The 12,092-nt window shown below is 40.1% G+C and overlaps 1 protein-coding gene across 1 annotated transcript in view; it reads left to right on the forward strand.

Annotated features, from left to right (window-relative positions):
• Nucleotides 1–11,587: 11,587 nt before the first annotated feature.
• kif26ab (kinesin family member 26Ab) overlaps nt 11,588–12,092 on the forward strand; it is a 230,483-nt gene continuing 229,978 nt past the window's right edge. Inside the window, exon 1 of the mRNA XM_034194848.1 lies at nt 11,588–11,972. Coding sequence (XP_034050739.1) covers nt 11,838–11,972 — 135 coding nt within the window. The 5' untranslated portion in view covers nt 11,588–11,837. The remainder of the gene's footprint in view (nt 11,973–12,092) is intronic.

A 12,092-nucleotide genomic window follows, 5' to 3' on the forward strand; every position in this document is an offset into this window, starting at 1 on the left:
GATATCAAAGCACCCGCCCTCCGATGGCGAAACTTGAACTACATTCTGTAGTAAGTCAGTGGATCGTCGCCCTCTGCCGAGCTATGTCGACCTGCATCGAAGAAAGGACATTCAGACGCATGGCATGAGTTTTCTTCTGCGTTTCGCAGATTTTTTAGAATCTGTTAGGTTAGCCAGCACCAGCCATTTCACGTCATAGTGTGAATGGACCCTAAATGCTTTTTGGTTGTCAGGCGTTTCCATTTGATTACCTTTCAAGATTCAAACAACTTTATTGATCCCTAAAAGGACAATTCATATCACATCCAATTACCTCAGTCAAAAAAATACAGCAATTAATCCACAATTATTACTAGTTGAACGTAATAATGGCACATATCAGAATTATCCGCACACTGGTATAAAGCTCCCAAATCTTTTTATTGACTAAAAAAAAGCAATGTTTTGGCCTTAAGGTCTTCTTCAGGCAGCTGTATTAGTGATAAGTGTACTACAGTTGCCTGAAGAAGACCTTGCGGTCGAAACATTGCTTTTTTTTTTTAGTCAATAAAAAGATTTTGGGAGCTTTATACCACTGTACGGATTTTTTTTGTCTGCAGTTCTTGATTATCCTGCACCTGGCCTAAATTTGGATTGGATGTGCGCACAATTACCATTTTTTTTCTTTCACGTATCAGAATTAAAACACCGCACATATACATTTGATTGTTTGTGTACGGTAAACTTTAAGACAGTCCGTCATCCGAATTGAGGCAATGTGGCTGTGGGGTGGCCACAGCAGTCTCCCGCGCAGCCGCAAGCTTGGGGGAGAGTGGCAGAGCGGAAGCCTTTCAGAGACACACTTGAATGTACTTGCAGTGTTTCCTTTACAAGTGTACTGTCCAGGAAAACATACAACCCCTGGCAATAATTATGGAATCACCGGCCTCGGAGGATGTTCATTCAGTTGTTTAATTTTGTAGAAAAAAAGCAGATCACAGACATGACAAACTAAAGTCATTTCAAATGGCAACTTTCTGGCTTTAAGAAACACTATAAGAAATCAGAAAAAATAATTGTGGCAGTCAGTAATGGTTACTTTTTTAGACCAAGCAGAGGGAAAAAAATATGGACTCACTCAATTCTGAGGAATAAATTATGGAATCACCCTGTAAATTTTCATCCCCAAAACTAACACCTGCATCAAATCAGATCTGCTCGTTAGTCTGCATCTAAAAAGGAGTGATCACACCTTGGAGAGCTGTTGCACCAAGTGGACTGACATGAATCATGGCTCCAACACGAGAGATGTCAATTGAAACAAAGGAGAGGATTATCAAACTCTTAAAAGGGTAAATCATCACGCAATGTTGCAAAAGTTGTTGGTTGTTCACAGTCAGCTGTGTCTAAACTCTGGACCAAATACAAACAACATGGGAAGGTTGTTAAAGGCAAACATACTGGTAGACCAAGGAAGACATCAAAGCGTCAAGACAGAAAACTTAAAACAATATGTCTCAAAAATCGAAAATGCACAACAAAACAAATGAGGAAAGAATGGGAGGAAACTGGAGTCAACGTCTGTGACCGAACTGTAAGAAACCGCCTAAAGGAAATGGGATTTACATACAGAAAAGCTAAATGAAAGCCATCATTAACACCTAAACAGAAAAAAACAAGGTTACAATGGGCTAAGGAAAAGCAATCGTGGACTGTGGATGACTGGATGAAAGTCATATTCAGTGATGAATCTCGCATCTGCATTGGGCAAGGTGATGATGCTGGAACTTTTGTTTGGTGTCGTTCCAATGAGATTTATAAAGATGACTGCCTGAAGAGAACATGTAAATTTCCACAGTCATTGATGATATGGGGTTGCATGTCAGGTAAAGGCACTGGGGAGATGGCTGTCATTACATCATCAATAAATGCACAAGTTTACGTTGATATTTTGGACACTTTTCTTATCCCATCAATTGAAAGGATGTTTGGGGATGATGAAATCATTTTTCAAGAAGATTATGCATCTTGACATAGAGCAAAAACTGTGAAAACATTCCTTGCAAAAAGACACATAGGGTCAATGTCATGGCCTGCAAATAGTCCGGATCTTAATCCAATTGAAAATCTTTGGTGGAAGTTGAAGAAAATGGTCCATGACAAGGCTCCAACCTGCAAAGCTGATCTGGCAACAGCAATCAGAGAAAGTTGGAGCCAGATTGATAAAGAGTACTGTTTGTCACTCATTAAGTCCATGCCTCAGAGACTGCAAGCTGTTATAAAAGCCAGAGGTGGTGCAACAAAATACTAGTGATGTGTTGGAGTGTTCTTTTGTTTTTCATGATTCCATAATTTTTTCCTCAGAATTGAGTGATTCCATATTTTTTTTCCCTCTGCTTGGTCTAAAAAAGTAACAGTTACTGACTGCCAGAATTATTTTTCCTGATTTCTTACAGTGTTTCTTAAAGACAGAAAGTTGCCATTTGAAATGACTTTAGTTTTGTGTCATGTCTGTGATCTGCTTTTTTTCTACAAAATTAAACAACTGAATGAACATCCTCCGAGGCCGGTGATTCCATAATTTTTGCCAGGGGTTGTAAGTATGGGATCTGGATGCGGTGTCGAGGGGGACACACCTGACGTCAGCATAACAATGTCAGAAATATTGGTACACTACACATCCAAGAGTTCAGTAATATCAGAAACATTTCTTCACTGCCTCACATTGAGCGTCATCCTGCACCTTTGAAGTTAGCCTAAAGCCATAACTGTACCACGGTTGACCCTTCAGACCTCCTGAGAGCATCATGTCAATCACTAATATACGAGTAAATGCACAAATCCCAAGAAGAGTGTAGGGTGGAATTTTACCATGTGAATACTATAATTATTGACTTAGAAATATGACCAGCGGACTCAATCAGGGAATTAATTGATTAATTAATTGATTGAAAGTGGAGGAGGATTACTTTTGTTTAAAATACCAAAAGATCTTGTTCTAGTATTGTCACTTTTCTACAGCAGCATATCAAAGATGAAGTACAGGGTGTATCATCAGATGTTATTTTTGTAGATGCACGATATCTTGTCATCACTTGAGATATCGCCGTCGTCATAATGTGGCGCTTGTTCTCTTCAGTCGCAGCAACGACCTCAATCTGCTGATTTTCATTCTTTGGTTTATGTCTTTGGCTCAAACAGAAACGTTTCAGTCACAATTCAGACTCATCCGGCTTGTTTCTCATGCTGCTGCGCCGAGCCGGAAGAGTAGCATACCTCGCGCTTTCTTTGAAACAGCAAAATCAAAGTTAGCCAATCACGAGAGCCAAAGTCTTAAACCAGTTCTGTAGTTTCTAACGTGTTTGAAATGTCTTCCCGTATGCAGGTGACTTTGTTGAGCCACCCAGTAAATGTTCAGTGTTACTCTTTTTCTTTACTGTAATGTATGTTTTAAACATTGTGATCTTATCACCTGTAAACGAATATTCCTTCACGTGACTTTGGAGTTACAGTGATGTGAACCTGGAGTGATTTGAAAAAGTGTTTGTTGTGTTGTTTCACTGCTGTTAAAAAAAAAAAAAAAGATACAAGAAATTTCTTGTTTCATTAAAAATGGAATGTTTAAGTTGCGTCACATTTTCAGAAAGTAACTTGAATAAATCTGTTGTCTGACAGAAATGTGTCTTGTGATTTATAATAATATGGGTCTTGTCATAAAACTGTATTTTTTTTCTCCATGATGAAAAAGATGTTGACAGGATAATTCATCCATCCAATTCAATATTCATTAAATATCAAAGGTAATCACATAAGATTTATTTTAGTTATCATATAATGTTTAGCTCTGGTTAGTGTAAATTATTTGCTATCTAGAAGTTTTCTTTATATCTATAGGGTCCCTAATTTTTTTACACTCCACATTTGCTGCAACAGCTTAGAGCTCTTTATTGTAATTTTTTTGATACCGATAAACTCTTATTTCGATGACATTTCTCTTTTTTTGTAATTATACCTAAAATTTTAGCACTGCATTATGTACTTGATCAGCCTGGCACTCTTGTAGTTTGATATTTAGAAACTATTCACATTTTTGCAGCACCTTTATTTTTAGATATATTTCTTATTGATGACCATTATTTCTGCAGTGTCTTTATTTTTATTTTTTTATTTATTGTAATTGTACCTAAACGTTTTGTGCAGCACTGCATATATTGCATGCAGAAAGTATTTACACCACTTCTGCTTTTCCACATTTTGTTGTTACAGCCTAATTCCAAAATAGTCAATTTTTCCCCACAAAATTCTACTGACAACACCCCATAATGACACTATGTTAACACTAAGTTAACTATGTTGACACTAAGTTTTTAGTTTTAAATTTTTGCAAATGTATTCAAAATAAACTAAAGTCATCTGTACGTAAGTATTCACACCCTTTGCTCAATACTTTGTTGGTGCACCTTTGGCAGCATTTACAGTCTTAGGTCTTCTTGAATATGATGCCACAAGCTTGGTGCACCTATCTTTGGGCAGTTTTGCCCATTACTCTTTGCAGCACCTCTCAAGCTCCATCAGGTTGGATGGGGAGTGTTGGTGGACAGCCATTTTCAGATCTATCCAGAGATGTTCAATCAGATTCAAGTCTGGACTCTGGCTGGACCACTCAAGGACATTCACAGAGTTGTCCTGAAGCCACTCCTTTGCTATCTTGGCTGTGTGCTTAGGGTCATTGTCCTGCTGAAAGATGAACCATCGGCCCAGTCTGAGGTCAAGGGCACTCTGGAGCAGGTTTTCATCTAGGATGTCTCTGTACATTGCTGCATTCATCTTTCCCTCAATCCTGACTAGTCTCCCAGTTCCTGCCACTGAAAAACATCAACACAGCATGATACCGCCACCACCATGCTTCACTGTAGGGACACAGAAGAGTTCAATTTTTGTCTCATCCAACCTGTCTGGCCACTTTACCATACAGGCCTGATTGGTGGATTGCTGCAGTGATGGTTGTCCTTCTGGAAGGTTCTCCTCTCTCCACAGAGGAATGCTGGAGCTCTGACAGAGTGATCATCAGGTTCTTGGCCACCTCCCTGACTAAGGCCCTTCTCCCACAATCGCTCAGTTTAGACAGGCGGCCAGCTCTAGGAAGAGTCCTGGTGGGTCTGAACTTCTTCCATTTCTGTACCCATCCCCAGATTTGTGCCTCAAGACAATCCTGCCTCGGAGGTCTACAGACAATTCCTTTGACTTCACACTTGGCATGTGCTCTAACATGCACTGTCAAATGTGGGACCTTAAATATAGACAGGTGTGTGCTTTACCAAATCATGTCCAGTCAACTGAATTTACCCCAGGTGGACTCCAATTAAACTGTAGAAACATCTAAAGGATGATCAGTGGAAACAGGATGCACCTGAGCTCAATTTTGATCTTTATGGCAAAGGCTGTGAATAGTTATGTACATGTGATTTTTTTTTGTTGTTTTCTTAAATAATTTTGCAAACATATATATATATAAAAACTTGTTCCCATTGTCATTGTGGGGTATTGTGTGTAGATTTTTGAGGAAAAAAAAATGAATTTCCTCTATTTTGGAATGAGGCTGTAACATAAAATGTAGAAAAGTGAAGTGCTGTGAATACTTTCTGGATGCACTGTAATTACAGCTTAGCAGTCGATTGGAAATTCTGTGATATAAACGTGATTATTTCCGAGGTGTCTTTATTTATATATTTTTGTGTAATTGTGCCTGATTTTTTTTTTTTTTGCTCACTGCACATTTACTGCTGCAGCCAGACATTATCAACACTGATTTGTAGCTCAGGAAAATCTTCCTACTGATAGTTGTTGGTGTTCAGATTTAAATACGTTCTTATTTATATGAAAATTGTATTTGGATTGTAATTTGGACTCGTAATTGGATTGAGTGTCTCCAAGAACCACTTAGGAGAAAACTTAAACTCAGATATTTAAAGCTGTTTGCCTGTTAAACTGGTGTAAATTCAAAAGACACGAAGCTTCGTACGGCCTCGTGATGTGGACAGGAGCTGGTATTTGTTATCTGTCTCGAGGGCGGATGCACCGTGGTACTCTGTGCTGGTGGAACCCAGCTCATCCGGTCGGACCAGCACAAGCCTCATTCCTGCCTGAATGAAAGCTTGTATGAACCAAGCCCCAAAACAGTATATAAGAGCTGTGACACCGCCGTGAGCACAGAAGACACCGGGGACACACAGCGACAAGGACAGGTACACCGAGAGGGAACGCTCAAACGCTACTTTTCGTCTGCAGTCGTGTGCCAGATTGTTTCAAACTGTAACTTTCTTTTTTGCCAGTGAAGCTGCTCGGAGGGAGAACTTTGCCCTGAAGACGTGTAGTCTCTCTGATGAAGTGGTTCTCAACAGTTCAACAGTTCTTTGACAAAATTGTGAAATGTTTAGGACCACTTGACCAGTCAGACAAATGCTGCCGAGCTGCTGTTTGTCCACCAGGCCTGCAGGGGATGGACCTCTTGGACCTGAAGTCTGCTCAGGCCTGACTTTTGATTGTTTCCGAGCCCATCTCTCCCTGTGTGTGTGTGTGTGTGTGTGTGTGTGTGTGTGTGTGTGTGTGTGTGTGTGTGTGTGTGTGTGTGTGTGTGTGTGTGTGTGTGTGTGTGTGTGTGTGTGTGTGTGTGTGTGTGTGTGTCGTTATGCCCCCTTGTGTTGCAATGTCAAAGCCGTCCATGTTCTGCAGGGGCTGTAAAATTATAAAGGTTCAGTAATTTTATTCTGCTGGCACTCGTACAATTTTTAACAGCTCTTCTGCTGCTGTGTCGCTGCTTTACTGTTGCCACTATTCAGAACTACTGATTAAAACAAGTCAATAAAGAACCATTTGTCTGTGTGTGTGTGTGTGTGTGTGTGTGTGTGTGTGTGTGTGTGTGTGTGTGTGTGTGTGTGTGTGTGTGTGTGTGTGTGTGTGTGTGTGTGTGTGAGAGAGTGTGGAACGGGTCTGTAGGGACGGTCGCTGTCCAAAGTCCTGAAAGTGCAGAAATATGTGCAGTTGTATGATTTGTATTATTTATATTGCAGAGATACATGATGACTAAAATCATTCCTGTGGAGCAGAAAAAAAAAAAAAAAAAAAAATCTGACTCTGTTCCAGGGGTGTAGCCAGGAATTCAGTTTGGGGCATGGTGGGTGGTGCCACTTTCTACCCAGTGAACCTCACCTTAACAGTGTTTCAAAGCATTTCTGTCATAGCTGTTTCATTTAGTGTTTCGAGTGATGTGACAGCAGCGTCCCCCCTTCCTGATGCAATTGTTTCAGTTAGTATTTCAAGGGTTTTGAAACAGTGAATCATTTTCTGATGTACATTCATTTCTTTCACAGGTTTTGAAATGGAATTATTTTCTGAGGCAATTAGTATTAAGATTTTTATTATTTTTTAAATTTCCTGTTTTGACCTGTTTTGTTTGTAGAATGTGAATGTTTTGAGGCAGTTGGTTCATTTTCAGAAGAATCTGAACTGTCTCAAACCTGAATGGTTTTCCAAATTATTTTAGTTTCATTGAGTGTTTACAAAAAGCTAATTATTTTATGAAACATTTTGTTTCACAGGTTTCAAAACACTGAATCAGTGAATAAACCACCTGCTTATTTAGTGTTGTCATCTTCATGGAATGGTAAATCACTGTGTGAAGATTTTGGATTATTAGCTGTTTTGAACCTTTTGGTTTGGGAAAACATTTTGAGACAGTGAGTTCGTTTGCTGTCAAACATTTCAAAACAATGAATCACTGTCTGAAGCAGATGGTTAATTTACTGTTTCCAGTGATAATCATTTTATGAAACAACTGGTTCGTTTGATTAAAGAATTTCTCTCTCCACTATGGAATATTTTGAGAGGGGGCCGGAACCCGCAATCCCACCCCGTAGCTACGCCTGTGTATTTCCACTTTTACTGATGTCATATTTTGAGCACTCATTACTTCTGTGAAGCAGATTCTGTTTCCACTACTGCCAAAGATACTTGAAATCAAACACATGAAACGCAGGCTTGAATACAAAACTAGAAAACTGATTTAAAGGGGGATCCTGATTTTAAAAAAAAGTCCAGTAGGGAAACCCAAGGAATACTTGATATTCTATAAATCATTCATGAAAGCACTCTGCACAGATTATTCCCACTTCCCTTTCACACAGGCCCCACCTTCTCCTCTTTGATCTCATTCGTATGCCAAGAACAATCAATATTTGCTAAACGCTTTTCTCAAAGTCTATCCATGCACCCCGAGAAACTGCTCGGGTCTCCTCGGCGCGGATACCGCGCACATAGGGAAGGCGATTAATGAGAAGCCTAGAGCCATTTCCCACTACGTGCACAAGGACAGCAGATGTCGCAGCAGGGTCCCAAGGGGCCCCAACCCCAGAATGTCATCAGCGGCCTGCGGAGACCTGAAGCTCCTCCTGTGGGCGGGGTCATCTGAAACACGTGGTAAATCATATTTACTATGGATTGGAATGAACAAGCTTAGTTCTTTGGCATAAAACAAAAAAGTTGCATGGTTACTTATTCACTCACTCATCTTCAACCACTTACTCCAAGGGTCACAGGGATGCTGGAGCCTATCCCAGCAGTCATAGGGCATGAGGTGGGGTGCACACTGTGCAGGACGCCAGTCTGTCGCAGGGCCACAGACAAACAAACACATTCAAACCTGCACGCACACCTACAGATATTTTAAAGTTTCCAATCCACCTAACCTGCATGTCTTTGGATGCAAGAGGAAGCCGGAGCACCCGGAGAGAACCCACACAAACATGGGGAGAACATGCAAACTCCATGCAGAAAGGCCCAGGTGGGAAGTGAACCCATGACCTTTGTCCTGTGAGGCAACAGCGCATGCCTTTAAGCCCCTCAGAGTTTTTGTGTTTGCGCTGTGACGGTCCCTGCCATCTTGTAGCGGGGCGGGCCCATAATCAGGGGCACCTGGGCCCGGTGTCCCTGCCTCTTATTTAAGTGGGCCCAACTAATTCATTTTGTTCTCTCCCTCTCTCTTTCTAGGATGTCTCGCTGCGCCGACCGGTAACAGAGCGCCTTTTTGCACAGCTGCACATCTTTGCACCTTTTAATTTACTGACTTAAACTATTGTAAATAAATACTTCTATTTTTCTAATCCTCTCGGTTGTGTCTCCTCCTTGTCACTGTCGTCTGAGCCACGGGCACGTGACAAGAGTGGGGGCTCGTCCGGGATATGAACCCGGGACCTCTCACACCCCAAGCGAGAATCTTAATTATTATTAAGATTATAATAATTGTTTTAAACCTTATAAGGTTTAAAACAATTATTTCTTAATTATACACATCTACTTATTTCCCCCCTGCCCAGTCAGACATGATGATGATGAATAGGGGAGACCGGGACAGTTGTAACAGCACTTGTGATCCCGTAATCAGATTCATTCCCAAGCAAGCAGAGCTGCAGATTTAGAAGCGTAAATAAATAACTAGCATGTTGACACATGTTTAGAGACATGTTTCATGTTTTCACTTTGCAGTGACAGTCTTTTAATTAAAGGACAAATTCAGTTTTTTAAATAACCTCAGTCATATTAAAACACTGTTGCCAAGCAACCCTCTGGGTTTTCTATAATCACAATTTACAGACATGCTGAATCACAGAAATCCTTTATCCACAATAAGTTGCTGAAAAGGAAATACATGGATGTCAACTGTGCACCTGTTGCAGAGCGCGAAACAAACTCAAACTGCATTTGAACAAATGTTAAAATTCTACTGTGTCTTTATTAATGCATTCTGGAATTTTATGGTAACTTCTAGCATACTGTATGTCACTGAGGTCTCAGCAGTGACTTTAATGTCTCTGAATCTTTCATCTTTCAGATCGAGAGAAAGTTAGGAGTCACATTATGTAAAAGCTAGCAAGAAATAAACACTTCTAAAACTGAAAAGGATGCTTTTGGAACCTAATACCATTTCTGAACTTATTTACAAGACATTTCGCAGATGTTAGCACGGTGACATCACAGGCTGGTAGCTAGCTGCAAAACTCCATTTCATTTGTGTTTCAATATATCCTCGTTGTCATATATTATATAAAAGCTAGCAAGAAATAAACACTTCTAAAACTGAAATGGCTTTTTTTGGAACCTAATAGCATCTCTGAACTTATTTACAAGACATTTAGCGGCTGTTAGCATGATGACATCACAGGCTGGTAGCTAGCTGCAAAACTCCATTTCGTTTGTGTTTCAATATATCCTCGTTGTCATATATTATGTAAAAGCTAGCGAGAAATAAACACTTCTAAAACTGAAAAGGATGCTTTTGGAACCTAATAGCATTTCTGAACTTATTTACAAGACATTTCACAGATGTTAGCACGGTGACATCACAGGCTGGTAGCTAGCTGCAAAACTCCATTTCGTTTGTGTTTCAATATATCCTCATTATATATTATGTAAAAGCTAGCGAGAAATAAACACTTCTAAAACTGAAAAGTCTTTTTTTGGAACCTAATAGCATCTCTGAACTTATTTACTAGACATTTCGCGGATGTTAGCACGGTGACATCACAGGCTGGTAGCTAGATGCAAAACTCCATTTCGTTTGTGTTTCAGTATATCCTCTTGGTCATTATGTAAAAGCTAGTGAGAAATAAACACTTCTAAAACTGAAAAGGCTTTTTTTGGAACCTAATAGCATCTCTGAACTTATTTACAAGACATTTTGCGGATGTTAGCAAGGTAACATCACAGGCTGGTAGCTAGCTGCAAAACTCCATTTCATTTGTGTTTCAATATATCCTCTTTGTCATATATTATGTAAAAACTAGCGAGAAATAAACACTAAAACTGAAAATGCTGTTTATGTAGCCTGATAACACCTCTGGAGTCATTTACAAGACATTTTGCAGATGTTGGTGTGCATGCTAACTTCAGCTAACTCAAAGCTAACATTTGTCTCATGAATACCTGCAAATGCACAGAGGGTGATGTACAAATATTCCTTGATTTGCACAACTTCCGCTCTTGAAACGTAAATATTGTTTTTGATTAATTGATTGATAGAGGGGCTTTAACGAACATGTGCACATTGTACATAAGACAAAAAGATATTAATAATTAATTAAACAATGGCAAATTATAAAGGACACCATGTTCATATGACGAGGGTATTTTAGCATTGTGTTATATTTTTAGTGTATTTTTATGCTTTCCTTGGCAGCTGCACCTTTGTCTCATTCATTATCTCCAAAACAATTTTTTTCATAAAAGGATTTCTCCCAGTTAATGTAATCAGAGATTTAATTGCAAAGAATTTCGTCATCATTATTAATAAAAAAAAAAGTGAGGTGTATAAAATGACCCCTTTAAGGTCCTAATTGAATATGACACGTCATGTGATGATGGGGGTCATGGCCTGGATGTCAGTGTGCGCGAGAGAGAGAGAGAGAGAGAGAGAGAGAGAGAGAGAGAGAGAGAGAGAGAGAGAGAGAGAGAGAGAGAGAGAGAGAGAGAAAAAGAGAGAGATGCTGTGGACGCACAAGGTGCTGCAGCGCTGACAGATCAGACATGACCAGCCTCAGGATGGCGCAAAAAGAGTTCCACTGGATCTAAACCGTTATTAATATTATTATTATTATTATTATTACTATTATTATACACCACATGGATCGTATCGCTCTCCTGACTTGTTGGACTCGTGGAGGTGATTTTTACGCACAGGTTTGAGCGCCCGTCGTGCGTCGCTGGATGTCCGGATTAAACTCGCCGGCTGTCTTTGGAGGGTTCAAACAACACGAATTATTAGATGGCTGTGCACCTCTAATAAGCGGAATATTATTTCTGGCCGCATGGCTTTTCCAAACTCATCGGACTCCTCTGGAGCCGGAAAGACCAACCCCAGCCTCATCGACCTGGGCACGTTCTTCGTGGACTCGGACATCATCTTTGGATTTACAAGTCATCTGCTGAAGAGAAAACCAAAGGTAAGCGCGATGGATTTATCAGAGAAATCAGAAAAGGTGGCAGCAAGCAGTTGATTGATAACAAACAGCGCCCCAAACTTCACCTCATATGCGCTCTTTATCCAACACGGGGGCAAAACT

Source organism: Thalassophryne amazonica, chromosome 19, assembly GCF_902500255.1.
Source record: "Thalassophryne amazonica chromosome 19, fThaAma1.1, whole genome shotgun sequence".
Lineage (NCBI taxonomy): Eukaryota > Metazoa > Chordata > Actinopteri > Batrachoidiformes > Batrachoididae > Thalassophryne > Thalassophryne amazonica.